Raw genomic sequence first — 19647 nt, 5'->3', positions numbered from 1 at the left:
ATAGTGTCTTGTCCAATGACGAGAAAAATATTTGGGTGGTAATGGTGTCACTAGGAAAGTGTGGAAGTGTGAGGGCTAAAAGCTCGAGGATTGTTGGGTGGGGGCAGGGAGAGACAGCTGAATTCTTCCAATACTTAATCCATTAATTTTTGTTACACTCATTGGTGTCACTGTGTAGCACATTGATCATTATTGAATGACAATGGAATTTCAGAATGCTGATTTCTGATTATAACATATAGACTGGAATAGTTTCATCATTGGAGTGAGACTCTACAGCTTTAATTGTTCCTTTTAGACTGGAGAAGATGAGTGGCATTTCCAGTAATACATTTGTTATTTAAAGGGTCCACATACAAAACAATATGAACAATAATTTGCATTTAAAAATGCAACTTGAAATTCATGGGTAAGTTGCCATTTTTGTGATGCTTCCATTGGAGAGGCAAATTGCCAAAAGATTTGCAGATATTTCAGTAAAAGTCAAGTTCATTGTCATATGCACAAATGTATGTATGCACAGGGACAATGAAAAACTTACTTGCAACAGTTTCAGAAAATCATGTAAGTAATGTTCACAAGAAAATCATAAATTAAACAGAATCTTTACAAGAAAGAACATAACTAGAGAAAAAGCATCCATTTTAGTTCAAAATTATTGAAGCGGTCATAGTGCAGCTAAACTCTAGTGACTAGGGTTGTGCCATTTGGTTCAGGAACTGGATAGTTGAAGGATGGTGTGGAACTTAAGGCTTCTGTACCTTCTACCCAATAGTAGTAGCAAGGAGATAATATGCCCTGGATTTTAGAGATCTTTGATGATGAATGTTGCCTTCTTGAGTCAATGCCTCATGTAGATCCTACTAATGATGGGAAAGGATATGCCCATGATGTATTGAGCTGAACTTACTACTCTGGTTTGGTTTCATTTGCAACTAATCCACATAGCTCTCTTGTCACAAGTTGCTGGGTTACTTCAAACATGCCCATCACTTTTATGGAAATTAATGACAATTAGAATGCACCATTATGAAGTACCCAGCAACTCGTGGCAAGGGAGAGAAACGAGAGCTCACCAAGTTAAAAGTGTTAATTGAGTTTTTACACTCAAGTGGGGTCTGTTGTGCTGAAATTACTAAACATAATTTCTCAGAATATTTGGGTTCAGTTCTCTTCTTTCGAACTAAAATCTATCAATTTTCGAAGCTCTTTTTTCCCTTCCTGCAGAAATGAGCAAAAGAAGATTAAGAAAGGTGCCCCTCCAAGCCTGGCAGCTGTTAATGAAAATGATGAAGCGCTGGATCAGATTAACAATGCTGAGGAAGACATCAGGTTGACAGAACCATCTCCCAACATAGAGGTGAAACAATCTATTTCAAGATTTTAAATATCTCATAAAAGTTATGTGCATAGTTCTGAATCAACAGGTTGATAATTACATCTGCTTCTACAATGTTAATTTGAATGGCATTGAATATGAACTTCTGGAAATATACAGCAGAGGAGGCCATTTGGCTCATCTTGCTGTACTGGCTTTTGAAAGTAGTCTCAACAAATTAAATACTCTGCTCTGTTCATACAACCCTGTAAACTTGCCTTTTGAGTATGTAATGCTGTCAGTTTGTGAAAGATACCAATTACAATCAATTGGTATCTATAGCAACTGATTTTGATACCCCTACCAGCGGAAACAGTTTGGTAGAGTTGTTGGGTAGAAGAGCGAAAGGGGTTCTGGCTAAGAAACCAAGACAGGAAGCTGGATGAATGTGGGGCTTGGCTACTAGAAATAGGGTTTGCAGGGAGACCATCTATAATCAAGGAGGAGGTTAGCAGGGTGATAATTGAGTGGTGTGTTGTAGTTGAAAAGGACAATGAGAAAATTGGTGGTTGGTAGGAGAGAGGGAAGAGTGGGAAGTGGAAGGTGAGTTGTTTGAGTTATACTAATCCAGGCAAATGGAAAGCATTCCAATACTCTCCACTTGCCTGGATGAGTGTACTACTTACTATCTTATGCCTTGATAATAGTGCAACGGCTTTAAGTTGTGAGGAGGGTCCCACATGGCTAAACAAAATGCCCCATTTATATACAATCTTATCAAAATAATTACATTGATATCCAGTGATAAAATTGTCACAAAACCAAGCAGCTGAAAAAAAATAATTTTCAGCTCAACAGAATTGTATATAAGCTAATCAGCAAAAACTTCTGAGCAGGCATCTGGTTTATGCCAGAGTGAAGATTGGGAGCATTTGAGAATTAAGCAAAGCATGGACAAGACACTAATAAAGAAAGGGAAAAATAGAGTAAAAGAGTAAAGTATAAGAAATTTTAAAACGTACCGTATAAACTTATACAGAATATCAATGCCAAAAGCAAAAGAGGAATGAACATGGAATCCTTACAAACACACTGTGAGAATTTATAATGGGGAAGAAGTAAGTGGTATAAGGCTTAACAAATATTTTCAGCCTGTCTTAATAGAAGAAGACACAAAAAAAATCTCATGGCGATACAGTCAAGGGTCCTTTGCAAATGGGGAAGCAAAAGAAACTAGCATTGAAATTTTTAAAAATTACCAGGTTTTTAAGAGTTTGTTATGGGGAAAGTAGATATTTGATTAGAGCACAAAAATTTGGGGTAATGTGGGTTGAGAGTTGGTTAATAAAGATTTGGAATAAAAAATCTTTATTAATAAATATTAATTTTGGACTTTTCTATATTTCCCAGGTGAAGTTTAACAACTTGGATGAACATGTTTCAACAACATCCTTTCTTAATAACCTGCAATTCAAGAAACGTACAGATAACATAAAAGTATGCTCATAGAATTAAGTTAAGTTTGGAACTGGTTTATTAATTGTTAGTGTTATGTTTGTACCCTAACAAAAGTTGAGCAATGCAGAACCTTACCAGTGTTGATACATATTGTGATTTTCATCAGGTACCAGTCAGAACTTATTCATTTGCCAGTTATAAGTATTTCATTTCCTGCATTTCTCTTTTAGTTTCCTGAGAAATTTATTGAATTTGTCATTTAAGTACACAAGATCTACAAATAATTTTCAAGACTAAGTATCAACCAATCAAGCTAATTTCAACAAGCCAAGGTGACCTGCAATATCATTTAAAAGCCCAATTAGGTGCCTAACATCCTTCCAAACAAAAAAAAATTATATTAAGCCAATTTCTGTTGTCCTCCATTTTCACTGTATTCAAATTTACACTGGAGACATACTGGAGTAAAGGAAGTATCTTTACAAGATTTCATGAAGTTATGCCTGAATATAATATTGTATAATTTGGTATTAACCCCATTTTTAAGAAATGAACTTCTGGCCAATGATTAATTCAAATTCTAATTCTAAGGCTTACAGTTGACTTTGCCATTTCTATAGTTCATTTGGTTTGAAGTCACCAGAAATTCTCAGTAGCATTCTTGCACCTCATTTATTAGATCATCTCTAGTCCATATTGCTCAAGTGCAAAGCAGTTGGCTAGACTCAGAAATGGTAATACCACAAGTCAACAAGCCAGTTGGTGAAAATGGAATCAATACTTCATTGTCAATCTTTTTCAAGTAAGCAGAGTAACAGATATCACTCAAGGAGAGGCCACTGACACATACCCTTAAACAATTAAAAGTTTCATTTTATAAGATAGTAAAGAGCTACATTGGCTCGACACTGGTATCCTTCTTTAAATATTTTCCAATATTCATTGATTTCTCCTGGATGGTGCTTAGATTTTTTGATTGTTATCAGCGTTGCATGCAGACAGGCAAGTCACAGGAACTTCAGCATATTGTTAAATTTTATGTTGTGGATGGTAGAATGGGTTTGGGAAGTCCAAAAGAGTTGCAGTAGAATACCCAACTTCTTAAGGTGTTTCTGATGCAAACTATTTATATGACAAGAGACTGAAAATACTGGAAATCTGGAGCAACACACTAAGGAGTTGGAGGAACGCAATGGGTCAGGCCCTGCCAATGGAGGAAAACAGACAGCTGATGTCTTCGTTCGAGGCCCTTCATCAGGACTGTTGAAGGGTCTCAACCCAAAATGTTGACTGTCCATTTCCCTCCTTAGATGCTGAATTCTTCCAGCTCCTTGCCATTTAAATGACTAATCTAGCTAAGTTTCTCTTCAATGCTGTTAGCTCAGAAAGTATATGGTGAAGATTTGATAGTGGTAATATACACTCAGTATCTGCTTTATTAGGCACACCTGTACACCTGTACATTAATGTATATATCCAATCAGCCAATCATGTGGCAGTGACTCAATTCATAAAAGCATGCAAACATGGTCAAGAGGTTCAGTTGTTGTTCAGACCAAAGATCAGAATGGGGAAGAAATGTGATCCAAGTGACTTTGACCATGGACTAATTGTTAGTGCCAGATGGGGTAGTTTGAATATCTCAGAAACTATTGATCTCCTGGAATTTTTACGCACAACAGTCTCTAGTGTTTACAGAGAATGGTGTGAGAAACAAGAGACATCCAACGACTGCAGTTCTGAGAGGGAAACTGTCTTGAAAATGAGAGCGGTCAGAGGAGATTTTCCAGACTGCTTCAAGCTGACAGGGAGGTGACAGTAACTCAGATAAAACAGTGGCATGCAAAAGAATATCTCTGAAAAGACAACACATTGAACCTTGAAGTGGATGGGCTTCAGCAGCAGCAGACCATGAATATACACTCACTGGCCACTTTATTAAGTACAGGAGGTAGCTAATAAAGTGGCCACCGAATATCAAAGGGAGGTATTCACATTCTCTCTTACTGAAATGGATACTTGTTCATCAGAGATCTTCCTGGCCCAAGCTTGAATATTGTCCAGACCTGAATATATATATATATATAGCCCTGATTGTTTTAATATCCAAAAGAGTTTAAACAGAACAGAACACACTGCACGCAGTCCTTTGATCTGACTTTATAATGGTGTGAATGCTGAAACCCTGAAGATGGGTCATCATTAAGCACTGACCTAAAGAACAGCCAAAGTGACATCCTGAACTAAATTGTTAATATCCACAACAGTTTTGCCTTGCCAAGATATAACATTATTTGCAAAGAATTTTTCCATTCATTTGCATTGTCTTCAGTCTTATTTGGGATCCTCATGATATTTAGCTGGATATTACCTTGATGCCAAGAGCAGTCTCTTTCACCTCACTCCACTTCTGGAATTTGCTCAGACTTTGTCCAATGCTGTAAAGTACCATTGAGCTAAGTCATCATGGAAAACTGAAACTGAGCATCAATAAACAGTAAACATCTCTTAGTAGTATTGTTAAAAATAACTTCTATTATGTTGCTGCTGAGCATTAGTTAGATTCGATTGTTTCTTGTTTTTGTAGAGGCTCTCTCTGGGAAATTTTCCATATCATTTAATAGATGCCTCTTTGTAGCTGCACTGGAACAATCTGACTCTATAGAGAAGCACATCACAAACAGCGAAAAGCAGGTGTAGAGACTGTTGCCATTCTAGTTCTAATTTGCAGAGTTTTGAGATTAACCTTTGGTTGTTGAATTAATTAATCCTGCCTCACACAAGCAACCTGTAGTATTGAGCAATCGATGCTGTAGGTTTATCACATTGGCACCTCAGGTCTGGTAGACGATGCTAACACAATCCTGACACGATCTTCAACAGAGTTAATTGAACTATGGCAGTGCTAGAATAAGGGATATGCTGCATCTGCTGGTGACTCCAAGCACTTTGTGGATAGCCAGTTTTAATCAGTTGGATGTAACTTAAATCAATTCCATATATAGTACAGTAATAATCACTGATCTTTGAATGTATATATGTCTACTACAGCACATTTTGTTTCCCAGATTTTTTAAAATTGATTCTCTATTTCAAAAAGTGAAAACTGTGGCCTGACCACTAGCCATTCAATGTAACTGAACTGTTAGATCTTCTCTTCTTATCAACATCTACCACTGATTGGGAAATGTTTTCAGTTGTGATTTTACTTAAATTTTAGATAACCTTCCACTTAACACTCCTCCACATCTAAGTGCCTTAACACTAACAAACACAATAATTGGCTGCTGGAGTCTAAGTATTCCTGGCCCATTTTCATACCTTGTATCATAATTGTACTTCATTCTCTGTCCACAAAACAAGAAGTGACTGAACCAGGTAATGTTGGAAAAACCTAGCAAGTCAAATAGTATCTGTGGATAGTGAAACAGAATCTGATGAAGACTCTTCAACTTGGAACTTTAACCCTGTCTCTTTTTCCACATATGCTGCCTGACCCACTGTATACAGCATTTTATATTTTATTTCAAACTTCCGGCCTCTGCAGTAGTTGGGAGTGCAGCTTCACCACGGAATTTCATGGGAATTTTTTGTCCAATTAAGTGGATCAAGGCCTATGTAGTGCCTTGTAATGCATCAAGGCTTTGTTGCATTGTATCAGAAGACTGTCACTTGTTTAAGAGATATGAGAGTGGAGGGATATAGTCCATGTGCTGGCAGATGGAACTAGCTTAAATTAGCATCGTGGTTGGCATGAATATCGTGGGCTGAAGGGTCTGTTTCTGTCTGTACTCTTCTATGCTCCACGCTCAGTCAGCCAAATTGGTTTATGCTTTGTAAATCTGAGACAAAGTAGAATATAAATAGGAAGTGTGGGTAACAAAACCCATTCAGCAACATCCAGACCAAACATTAGAGGAAGTGAATGTTATATGTAGATAGCACAGTTAATTACTCAGTAAACAATGATTGGTTAGTCCAGAGTCTCAAAAAAGGAACAAAGTCCAACTGTGGGACTCTTGCCCTTAATGCATTGAAAGGTATTTAATTTATGTTTGTACAATGTAAGGCTGATAGTGATATCCAATTGAATGAAATGGTATGTTTCTTCATCAAGAATAACTCTTCTTTAACAAATATATTTTGTACCTTTGCAGGAATCGCATTCTGAAAGCCCGAAGTCAGTCAGTCAGCTGTCAACCAAACCCTGTGCCAGTAAAAGCCAGCTTGGTAGTGCAGCAAGTCGGGTTGGAAGTGGGAAAGATCAGCTTGGTAACTCAGCAGAACCTAAAAAAGTGAGTAAGATCATTAGAACTAAAGCAGAGGGTTATACTAGAGCCAGCCCTATTCTAATGTCCACTGTAACCTTTTGTAGTCACACAGTGTCCACTGACCCTGTAGCCTCACTGAGCTTATGCTATCAGAAGACAATTATAATGAGAAACATGTGGAACTAATTTTTTAAAAAGTTATTCTATGTTCTTTAAAATAATGATTTTAATCTATTGATAGTTCATTAAAATGCAGATATATGGAGAATACTAATAAAATAACTAAAGATACTGCCTAACAAATAGTCAGCTGACTAGTGTAGGAGTTTTGTTTCATATGTCAGCAAAAATTAGGGGTCAGATATGAAGTGTACCTCACCTCTCACTTCAGCAGCCTCAAGATGGCAAGTGAATGCAGGTCAGTGTCAAAAGTTATCAAGTGCAGAAATACAGAACGTATTGCTGTGAACACTACAAGGCATCTGGCAGTTCCCTATGGTCATTTCACTGAATCCTGTGCATCAAGTAAATCCAATTTGGGAAAAAGTGTGTCATATTTACCATGTTCTTATATGTTCCAAAGTATGTAAAAATGAGAATTTAGATGTGTAAGGTTAATTTTTTATCAATATTTTGATCTGACAATTTATTTTTATGAAGTTTGATAATCAATTGATTGGTTTAATTGAGATTTTATTTGTTTCATCATTGGAACAATGAGAACAATAGCTTTTTATGATGTTTGTGAACAAGACATTGACACAGGCCTCCCCCCACCACCCCACAGTATCTCATTAATTCCACCAAATCACTATATAGAATAAGTTTGTTAACACCAAACAATTTAATTCCCAGCAAAATTATTCTAACTCGAAAGGAAAGGTATTTTTATCTGAATTTTTCTATCTGAACTCAACAGATTTCAATTAAATTCTTTACAAATTACTTTCTTCAGAACTTTTCATTTAAAGTATTTGCATGTTAAGTTTCACTACTTAAATGACCCTTTTCCATTCTATGTTGTCAGTTAAATGATTGGTACCTGTCAAAATTATCATAGATTCTCTGCAGTCCAATAGTTAGTGCAAAACTACTATTAATTCACTCCTTTCCATACTCAAATAGTACGGCATACTTCCAAGTCCTTGTGGCCTTTAACAGTGTATGACATCCTCATCAACAAGGTGGACAAGCTCGAAAGAGTGATTAGCACACGTGTGAAACAGTGGCTTGGACTTCCACGATGCTTAAGTCCTGTTGGACTGTATGAGAATGGCAAATTGGAATTACCAATTACAAGTCTTGTGAAAGCTTTCAATTGCACCAAAGCAAGGTTGGTCATGACCCTCACTGAATCTGAAGATACTGTTATTCCAACAGCATCCTCCCCGTGTGGCAACGGGGAGGAAGTGGACCCCATCTGAAGCCGTTCAGAGTGCTAAGTCTGCTCTTTGCTTCAGGGATGTGGTTGGCCAAGTCCAACTTGGGAGAGCTGGGCTCAGGCTCGTCCCAAATACTCCTCAATGGCACAAGGCAACATCAATGCAGAAGAGACAGCTCATGGTGGAGGAGGTGAGAAGACAGGAGGAGGCAGAGCGACACGCCAGGGCCAATGGACTAATTGGGAGAGCCTGGAAAAGAGGAAACTCAGTTGGCGTGACATCTGGGAGATGGAGGGATCTCGGTTAAGTTCTGTCATCAGAGCCACTTATGACCTCCTACCCACACCCCAGAACCTGAGCCAGTGGTGGGGAGTAGACCCCACTTGCTCTCTTTGTCAAGCACCTGGATTACTAAGGCACATTTTAACAGGATGCACCATGAGCCTCAGCCGGGGCGGTACACTAGGCAGCATAACCAAGTTCTCAGACAGCTGGCATCAATCAGAGGTGAATCACCACAAATGTTCTCCCACAAACATCGGCAAGAAATGTTCACATCACACAATTTGTACCAGCAGGCCAACCTCTAGAGCACCATATAACATCAAAAGAGGTAATCATTCTGCAGGTTGATAGGGATTGGAAAATGGATGTGGACTTAGAAAAAAAGCTTGTGTTTCCCCCAGACATTATGGCTGAAAACACTCCAGCCAGACATGGTCCTGTGGTCCACAACAGCCAAGCTGGCATATGTTGTGGAATTGACAGTACCATGGGAAGATGGTGTTGAAGAAGCTTATGAGAGGAAAATGACCAAGTACTCTGAACTGGCAACTGAAGCTGCCTAGGATGGCTGGAAGACCAAGATTTTCCCTGTAGAAGTGGGATGTAGGGGATTCATGGCTACATCTATGACCAGTTTATTGAAGAAGATGGGGGTGAGGGGTTATTCATTCCAACAAGCAATCAAGTCCTTTTCAAATGCAGCAGAAGAAAGCAGTAAATGGATTTGGATTAAAAAGAAAGACAACAACTAAGCTGCAAGATGAAGACCCTGAGGGGGGTGTATCTGGGATGCCAGGTAGCACCATTGAGCCCTCTGGAGATGTTGTGGGCTTATCAACAAATCATCAAAAAAGGAGGGTGCCCACCTGATGACCCCAATGAGGTACCTACCCTCCTTGTCACCACTCCAAGCCCACTGCCAACATCGAGAGTGCCGACTTATCATAGGGATTGAAACATCAAGTCCTATTACCTTTGCTAATTTACTGGGCAGCCTATTGACAACTTGGTGACTAAGACCTTTTTGTTCAATCAGTGTCTCTGCATTCCATTAAGCTGTTATTTGGAACAGCTTATTGTGCCATTGACCCAAAGTAGAACAAGCTTAATGAATTTGTGAATTCTAGCTTGCATCATACTCTCTTCAGTTACCTGATGAGGTAACTGTAGCCTGAGACCAGGGGCAGATGTTGGCAGGTGGTGCCCAACCTTCATGGAGTGTTTCAACCCTTAACCACTACACTCTGCAGCTAGTGGGTCAGCAGTGGTGACCAAGTCACTGCCCACCTGCTCCTGACTTCCAGCTCAACTCCTCTCACCTGCTCCTTATCCAACAAGAGGCTCTTTCTGCTTCCTCCCCCATCCTGTGAGCTGCTCGGTTCTTGCTCTTTTCATCAAGGCCCAGCGTAGACAGCAACCTCCATGCCGACCTTGCTGGGAACCCCTACAGCCAATATCCATGAGGAATAGCCACGTCTGCTATCCTTTGTCCCTGCACTCACATCGACCTTAATTCCCATGATTTGGCAGTTTGCAGCAGATTGGATTTTGGCCTCTTTGATATGACTGGCGTGGCCCTCTCCTTGATGAAAATGACTGCCCTGTTTGCCTCTCTGCCAGCTGATCTCTTTTTACACCTCTCCTGCTCTAGTATGTCAGCAAGGGACAGCAGGATCTTGTTGTGACACCACCTATACCCATCCTTGTGTTAAAGCTGTTTTGCATCCTGACAGTACGTGTGCCAGTGAAGCCTCCTGACCACAAAGCTTTCAGTTAGGGTCCTCTCTCAGCCCCCATGTGTGCAGATGTGGTGGTGTAGGGAGAGTGTCATACACAGACCGCAAGAGGAAAGAAATGTGGAAGAGCTCCAGTCTCCAAAGCTTTGCCCAAGTGATCTTTGTCCAATTCAACTGTGACCCCCAACTCAACGGCTTTCTATAACCGCCTTTCATCTTCATTGTTCCAGACCTCTGCCTGGACCATGTCATGCCTATCCCTTGCACTTCCACTCCCCCATCATTGGAAGTGTGCAGAGCTGAGGCCTTGCTGTCCCAGGCATGGGTGGCCAATGATGTCTCTCAATTGCAGGGAGCTCACTGCCTGGTCAATGGCCAAGTTGACAGCCCACTTACAGCCCAGTCCTGTTGTGACTCCTATATGATTTATTAGCTTGTCATTGGATTCCCCTTCGTGTTAATACTTTGCCACCTTGAATTCCTCCACTACTGATGACAATGAGAGCTGTAGCTTGCCTGATCTTATGTAGAGCCCCATTGAAGAAAAACTTGGGGGGAGTCCCCAGCCACCTCCGGAAGTGCTCATTAACTTTTTAGAAGACCATGTTGGTACCGCTACGTCTTAAATTTACCAGGGAATTTGGTTTTGTCAATCTTTTTCAGCCACTCTTCAGTCTACAGTGTTGATGATGGTGGTGCTACCTGTCATTGCTATATTAAACCAATTTACAGGACACTTTACTGGGTTGTCCTCTGTGAAAGGAATGATTTCTCCCTGTACTTGAAGACTGAACTTGCTAGTAACTTTGCCCTTTTTGATCACCAAGCCTTGAAGGTCATCCTAGCCCAGCTAGCTACGTTGTCCAGGGTTTCCAATACCAGTCTTGCTTGGATATGGGTTACCGTTGTTAGGGTGATGTCATCCATTTGTAAAATCCGTGAATTCTTTTGAATTTGTCTACAACCAGCTCCAGCCCCTTAAAGCCAGGAAAGCACTTTATTTTTCAGTTTAGTATATTGTTGAGGAGAACATGAATTAAGCATTGATTAATGAAAGACTCTTTGCTCTTAGATTCTCTTTAATGACCACCTGCTGCAGACATTTTTGAAGCAGTTGATTATCCCCCTTCCACCTACTGAATCTCCTTTTGAAAGCAAGATGAGAGAGGAGAATCACAGGGTTATTCTGTCAAGTGGTGATAGCATTTGTCCCCGTGGCAACCAAAACATTACACCCACAATTTTGCTCCTACTGCATTTCAAACTGCTCCCTGTGTTTCTTAGGGATATCATCAACCAAATGTTCATTTGGAAGAGAGTGTATTTGTACAAGAATGAGAGACAACCTTAGTATAAAACATTCTTCGGGACATTGACAGGTTAAATGCTGAGAGGATATTTTCTCACTTGGGAGAGGCAAGGATCAGTGTGCCTGAAGTCTCAGTCTAAGAGGTGGCCATTTAAGACTGAAATGAGGAAGAACATCCTCTCCCAAAGAGCTGTGAATCCTTGGAATTCCTTGCCACAGAAAGCTGAGGAAGCTGAATCCTTGAATATATTCATAGCTGGTATAGATAGATTTCTTACTAAGTGGGGGAGTCAATGGTAAAGAGAGAGAGAGGGAACGTCGACTGAAGAAAAATTGGATCAGCCACTTTATTGTCAGAGCAGCTGTAGAGACCAGATGGACTCATGGTCTTGTATAGAGGAAGATAGTTATGGATGCTGGAGGTTGATCATTCCAGCCCCAGGATATCACTTCAGAAGTTCTTTAGGGCAGTACACTGGACCAACCATTTTCCATACCTTCTTCAATGACTTGCCTTCCACCATGAATTCAGTAGGTTCACTGATGAGTACATAATGTTCAATTCCATTTGAATTCCATTTCAAGTCCTCACCATTCAGCAAAATCTAGACCACATTCAGGCACTGGCTGATAAGTGGCAATGAACATTTCTATCACAAAGGTATTATGTATTGACCATATCCAATAGTCATAACATTGAAATGTCAATATCATTGCTGACGTTCCTATCATCGATATCCTGAGGATCTCATTGAGCAGAAATTGACCAGCTGTGGCTGCAAGAGCAAGCTGGGTATCCCATGATGAGCACCCTGAATGCATACTAGCCACAGATTACACTACAGTTAGCCATCCAGACTACTCCAACAGCACCACCCAAACTTGTGACTTCTTTCACCAAGAAGGCGGGCACATAGGAACATCACAATCTGCCGGTTTCTCTGCAGGATAAACACCATCCTAGGAATTACTATCATGGGTCTTTCATCATAGAAAGGTCTAAGCCATGGAACTCCCTTTCCAAAAGTACTGGGGAGTACTTTCACCAGAAGATTGCAAAGGTTCTAGGTGGCTGTTCATCACTGCCTGCTCAAGAGCATTCAGAGATGGGCAAGAAAGAAACACAGTTTCCTGAATGGGTATTCGGAAAATAGTATCTCTGTCATATATAACATTAATTAAACACTGTCATTGTATACCTCTGCAGGAGTCGCACCAAGAATCCATAAAGTCAGGTGGTCAGTTTTCATCTGCTAGAAGTCGGCAGAGTGTTTCAGTGGATCCTAACAATGTGAGTTCCTGGTATTAGGTGTTCTCGAATTTATCTAATGTGGTATTTGCAACTCTACGTATTTCACATTTTTCCTTGGATTCATGCAGGCCTTGTTTGTAGCTGTCACTAAACATCACCTGTGAGCTTAGACATAACAAAACAACTGCATGTGCAATTGACACTTTCTTGCTTGGCATACCATGGTAGCTAATATTTTGGATCTTTGATCATATAATTTAAGGTCTTTCTCCACAGAGCTCCCTCATTGGGCAGCCTCAATGTTAATCTCCAGAAAAACATGTTTTTAGCCAAAGACACTTCTAAAAAACATATGAAGAAAAACATACAAAGTAGACTTATTATCGAAGTACATATATGTCACTAAATACAACCCTGAGATTTATTTTCTTGCAGGCATTCACAGTAGATACAAGAACACAATAGAATCAATGAAAGACCTCACCAAGCTGGGCGTTCAACCAGTGTGCAATAGACAACAACCTGTGCAAATACAAAAAGAAGGAAATAATAATAATAATAGTAATAATAAATTAATTAGCAATTAATATCAAAAATATGAGATGAGTAGTCCTTGAAAGTGAGTCCAGAGGTTGTGGGAACAGTACAGTGAAACTGAGTGAAGTTATCACCTCTGGTCTGGAGCCGGATGGTTAAGGGGTAATAACTGTTCCTGAATCTGCTGGTGTGGGTCCTAATGCTCCTGTACCTTTTCCCTGATGGCAGCAGTGAGAAGAGATCATGGCCTGGATGGTGGGGGTCCTTGATGATGGATGCTGATTTCCTGCAACAGCGCTCCTTGTAGATGTGCTCAGTGGTGGAGAGGGCTCTACCAGTGATGTACTAGGCCTTATCCACTACTTCTTGTAGGCTTTTCCATTCAACTACTTTTTGTTGAATACAGAAATATGTCCTCATTGTAATGTGAAAACTTGATATGGCATATCTAGTTGCTTATCCTTACTCAACATGGGTGTCCAGCAGTGCAGCAAGTACTGTGATCTTTATGGATGGTACTGAAATCTTTCATGTCACAAGTAAGGCCTTTTCTGAGTGAGGTATCCCATTGGACCCGAGCCAAGTTACAACCTTTGACTGCATCTTCTGTTGGAGACAATTGCCGCCTGGAAGGTGAGAGGGGTGAGATACTGTAATAAGAAGATTCATGGAGGAAAGGTCAGTAATTTGAAATGAGAAAGAGAAAGAAAGGAAAAGAATGGGGACAAGTTGCAATTTTTTGGAAGCACAGATAGTTAATTACTAGGAAGATGTGGTAGTCAATATCTCCAATACATTTGTGCAACATGATTTCCCATGCACAAAGCCATGTACAAGTCATGTTGACTATCCTTAATTAGCCCTTGTATTCCTAATGCAAATACATCCCATCTCTCAGAATCCCTTCCAATAACTGGACTGTAATTCCCTGGCTTATCCCTGATAGTCTTCTTAAATAAGAGCATAACATTAGCAATGGCCAATAAAAATACAAAAGTCTCTGCCTGGTCCCCAGCAATTCCATCTATTACTTCCTTCAACATCTAAGGATATGCCTGAGATTTTCTACCTTTATGTGTTTCAAGGCCGCTAATGCCGCTTCCATAATGTCAATATGTTTCAGAATATCTCTGGTCCCTTTCCAGATAACACCTGTGTCCATGTTTCACTCCATGAAAAATATAGATGAGAAATATTCACTTAAGACTGTAGCCTTAATTAATTAACCACACTAATTGCTAAAGGCACCTGTATTCCCTAACTACCTTTTTACTTTTAATATACAATACTTAGAGAATCTTCTGAGATTTTCCTTCATCTTATCTGCCAGCTATATTACATTTCCTCTTCTGTTCTCTGATTTCCTTCATAAATGTACAGTACTCATACATCCCTTATATTCCACAAGGCAATTGCTTGATCCCAGCTGCCTAAACTTGCCTGTTCTCCTATCAGATTCCTTCTTCTTCAGCCCTTTACCTTTCCCAACTACCACCTACAGCCCCCTTCCCCTACACACATACCCACCATCCACTTTCCCCTCACCCAGTTTCACCTATGATCTACAAGGTTGCCCTCCCAACCTTCTTATTTTGGCTTCTTATCCCTTCTTTTCCAGTCCTGATGCAGAGTTTCAGCCCAAAACATAGACTGTTTATTCCTTCTTTCCCCCCACCCAACCTCCTGTAAATGCTGCCTGACTTGCTGAGTTCCTCTAACATTTTGTTCTGATTTCCCAGAATCTGTGAATTCTCTTGTATTTATGCCAAAACTTGAATATGTTTCCTTCAATTTCCTGATCAGAACCTGAATATCCCTTGTCAACCAGAGTCTCTAACCCTGCCAACCTTTACCCTTCACTCTAATAGAAACATGCTAGCTCCTAACTCTTTCTATCTCACTTTTGAAAGCCTTCCATTCCCCAGATGTCCTCTGACCAACTAACAACCTTTCTCACTCAAGCTTTGCAAATTCCTGACCAATGATATCAAAATTAGTCTCTTCCCAATTCAAGATATTACCTATGAACTGGTATAGATGTGGTACATTCTTCACTCATCTAAGTCATTAATATAAATTGCCAACATCTGCACTCTTAACACTGATCCCTGCAGCATTCTACTGGTTACAAGTCACACACCTGAAACTGACTTCCTTATCTCATATCAATACTTCCTCATAGTTAGCTGATCCTTTGCCCATGCTATTTTGTAATGTAACCTTTTTTGTGGCAACTTGACAAGAACCTTACGAAAATCCAGATACAGTACATCTATCAGCTTCCCCATGTACTCTGGCTGACATCTCCTCAAATGACTCTATTGAATTTGTAAGACACAATCTCCTCTTCACGAAGCCATACTGACCCTGACTGACCAAATTATGCACTTAAAATATTCTGCTATCACCTCTATAATTGGTCTGAATGTTCTTCCAATCACTACACGGTCCGTAATTACCTACTTATCGCCTCCAGATATTTGTGAATAAGACATCACATTAGCATATTTCCAATCTTTCAATGCCTGTTTCAAATCTAAGGATTTTTGGTTGATTACACCAATTCATTCATTATTTCTGTAACCACTTATTTTTGGAAACAGACCTTAGCCCTATATTAGACTCTAATTATGCTTATGATGTATTATTGAATTTTTTGAAATATTGATTACCATAAAAACTGAAGTAAAATATTTGTTAAATTCTTCTGCCATTTCCCCAGCCTCACTGTTACAGGGTCCGATGCTCATTTTCACCCCTCTCTTTTTCTGTTCTTAACCAAGCTCTCATTGCCATTTTTCCCATTTCTTGCTTGTTTTAGTTTTTTAAACCTTAAAAATTATTTTTCCTCATTGATTATTTTATTTATTCCTCATTTGCTGAATTCTGAAATTATCCCAATCTTCAAGCCAACAAATAAATTTTGCTCCTTATACCTTTTGTCTTAATATCCTCTTTAACCCCATTGGTTAACTATGGTTGTTTTAATCCAGCCTCCTCTCGGCTTTAAAATCAGAATTTTTCAGGTCAATTTATTTTCTTATTGTTGAGAGCCATTAATCTATCTCTTTAAGTTTATGCCACTACTTCTCTATTACATAGTCGACTAATCTATTTATCTAGTCACTTTAGTCATCTCCCTCCTCTTTGTTTTTTGTAAATACCCTTTATTTAAGTTTAACACAATTGGGTGCTAAGTTCAATAAGGATTGGTTACTAATGAGGATATCCACATAATATTGATGTCCTCACATTATATTCTATCTGCCACTCACTGGTCTTTATCCCTCATGAAGCAACTTCACATCCTTCTCAGTGCTCCCAATCCCACTTCATTTAGCATCTACAGCAATATAGGAAATAAAATATTTACCTCCTTCAGTAATATTGTGATATCGACCACCTATGCTTTGAGAGGTTGGTTATAACTAGACTAAACTCCTGCATCAGCAAGGATCTGGACCCATTGCAATTTGACTATCGCCACAATAGGTCAATGGCAGACACAATCTCAATGGCTCTCCACATGGCTTTAGGCCACCTAGACAACAGAAACACCTACGTTAGGATGCTGTTCATCGACTATAGCTCAGCATTTAATATAATCATTTCCACAATCCTGATTGAGAAGTTGCAGAACCTGGGCCTCTGTACCTCCCTCTGAAAATGGATCCTCGCCTTCCTAACTGGAAGACCACAGTCTGTGCGGATTGGTGATAACATATCCTCCTTGCTGACAATCAACACTGGCGCACCTCAAGGGTGTGTGCTTAGCCCACTGCTCTGCTCTCTATGTACACATGACTGTGTGGCTAGGCATAGCTCAAATACCATATATAAATTTGCTGATGATACAACCATTGTTGGCAGAATCTCAAGTGGCGTCAAGAGGCGTACAAGGGTGAGATATGCCAACTAGTGGAGTGGTGCTGCAGCAACAACCTGGCACTCAACATCAGTAAGACGAAAGAGCTGATTGTAGACTTCAGGAAGGGTAAGACAAAAGAACACATACCAATCCTCACAGAGGGATCAGAAGTGGAGAGAGTGAGCAGCTCCAAGTTCCTGGGTGTCAAGATCTCTTGAGGATTTAACCTGGTCCCAACTTATCAATATAGATATAAAGAAGGCAAGACAGCGGCTATACCTTATTAGGAGTTTGAAGAGATTTGGCATGTCAACAAATACACTCAAAAACTTCTATAGTTGTGCTGTGGAGAGCATTCTAACAGGCTGCATCACTGTCTGATATGGAGGGACTACTTCACAGGACTGTAAGAAGCTGCAGAAGGTTGTAAATCTAGTTAGCTCCATCTTGGGTACCAGCCTACAAAGTACCTAGAACATCGTTAGGGAGCAGTGTCTCAGAAAGGCAGCGTCTATTATTAAGGACCTCCAGTACCCAGGGTATGCCCTTTTCTCACTGTTACCATCAGGTAGGAGGTACAGAAGCCTGAAGGCACACACTCAGTGATTCAGGAACAGCTTCTTCCCCTCTGACATCTGATTCCTAAATGAACATGGAATCTTTGGGCACCTCCTCACTTTTTTTTAATATACAGTATTTCTGTTTTTGCACGTTTTTAAAAATCTATTCAACATATGCAATTGATTTACATGTTTATTTATTATTATTATGTTTTATTTTTTTTCTCTCTGCTAGATCATGTATTGCATTGAACTGCTGCTGCTAAGTTAACAAATTTCATGTCACATGCTGGTAATAATAAACTTGATTCTGATTCTGATAAGGCCAAAGGCTGGAACTTCCTGATGTGAAAAGTTGAAGTTCCACAATGAAAGAAAAGACAGGGGACTCACAAACTACCAACACTAGGTGGAAAATTGGTGCATCAGTAAACTGCACAGACTTTTAGATTTGTCATACTGTATCATCCTTGTTGAGCATGATTCTATTTTTGTTTACCAGGAGGAAAATTGGAATGTTCGGCAGCAACTGCAGAGTTTAACTGAAGGTGAGTTATAAAATTTGCTTCCTTCGCAACACTGAATGTAAATATGGAATTTAGAAATATGCATGAATAATTATGCAATTGTAAAGTAACCCACCAAACCAGCTACTTACAAGATGTGATATTCTCAAGGAGGAGGTGCTTGATATCCTTAGGCACAGAACAAAAACAATGGATTTCTCTGCATTTTCGATAACTCTTCTCCCAGACCTATCATTGATACCTTTAACTTTTAGGTTCCATTTCTACCATGATATTTCTGGAAAGAATAAAAATTATTCAGTAAACTATCAGACCAGCAGAGAAAGTACATGACATATCTTCCTCACTCACACATACTCATTAAGTAGTAAATCTCTAGCATAGAGGGACTTTATTCTAGCTCTTTGCTATGACTATTCACCCTTATAATGATTCCTTTGCAATTAATCATTATCCTATTTTCTCCAATTACTTCAAATAGTAATGCTCTGGCAATCTGATTTTAACTCTAACTTTAATTATGAATATCAGTAATCTCTTAAATTCCAGAACTAATCTATAATTTACTGGTTTCATTTTCTTACCATTCTTACCATTCTCAATTAGCAATTTCTGAATTAGGTGAACTTTTAAAGGTTATACATGGTTAAGAGCCTTGGCAATCTTCTTCATTTAAAATTCCTGTTAGAGAAACCATTTTAAAATTCTTTCTTTCTTCTCTTCTAATGTTTGTTTATTTGTATATCTGTGCATTCGTAATGCTAATGTGATATGGTAATTTCCTTTGGGATCAATAAAGTATCTATCTAGCTATCCATCTATCTGATCCTGGAGGTATGTCGGAGTGAAACAACTTTAACTTATCTTTTTGTTAGCTTGAACAATAATTTAGATGTGCCCTGTATTTAATTATAATAATACTGCTTTTGAGATTTCTGTCATAATTTCCTTTAATTAATGTTGTTATGTTTTCATTTTGAAATCATCATTACTTGATTTTCAAATAATCCTCATAATAATCCTAATCACCTTCTTTCTCACATAATTGTAAAGTTTTTGGTTTATTATGATTTCCCTTCCCGGTTTCTTTCTTTCTGCATTCATTTTGTGTTCTGTCCATTTCCCAGGCACGTGAACCTATGAA

The 19647-nt window shown here is 39.3% G+C and overlaps 1 protein-coding gene across 1 annotated transcript in view; it reads left to right on the top strand.

Annotated features, from left to right (window-relative positions):
• Positions 1–19647, top strand: part of adgb (androglobin) — a 219124-nt gene that overhangs the window by 68252 nt on the left and 131225 nt on the right. Inside the window, exons 13-17 of the mRNA XM_073051468.1 lie at positions 1228–1360; positions 2729–2815; positions 6934–7071; positions 12967–13050; positions 18479–18524. Of these exons, the coding sequence (XP_072907569.1) occupies positions 1228–1360; positions 2729–2815; positions 6934–7071; positions 12967–13050; positions 18479–18524 (488 nt within the window). The remainder of the gene's footprint in view (positions 1–1227; positions 1361–2728; positions 2816–6933; positions 7072–12966; positions 13051–18478; positions 18525–19647) is intronic.

The sequence above is a fragment of the Hemitrygon akajei genome, chromosome 7 (assembly GCF_048418815.1).
Source record: "Hemitrygon akajei chromosome 7, sHemAka1.3, whole genome shotgun sequence".
In the NCBI taxonomy this organism is placed as follows: Eukaryota; Metazoa; Chordata; class Chondrichthyes; order Myliobatiformes; family Dasyatidae; genus Hemitrygon; species Hemitrygon akajei.
The sequence above is the reverse complement of the archived record's forward strand: the minus strand, read 5'-3'. Positions and strand labels throughout refer to the sequence as shown.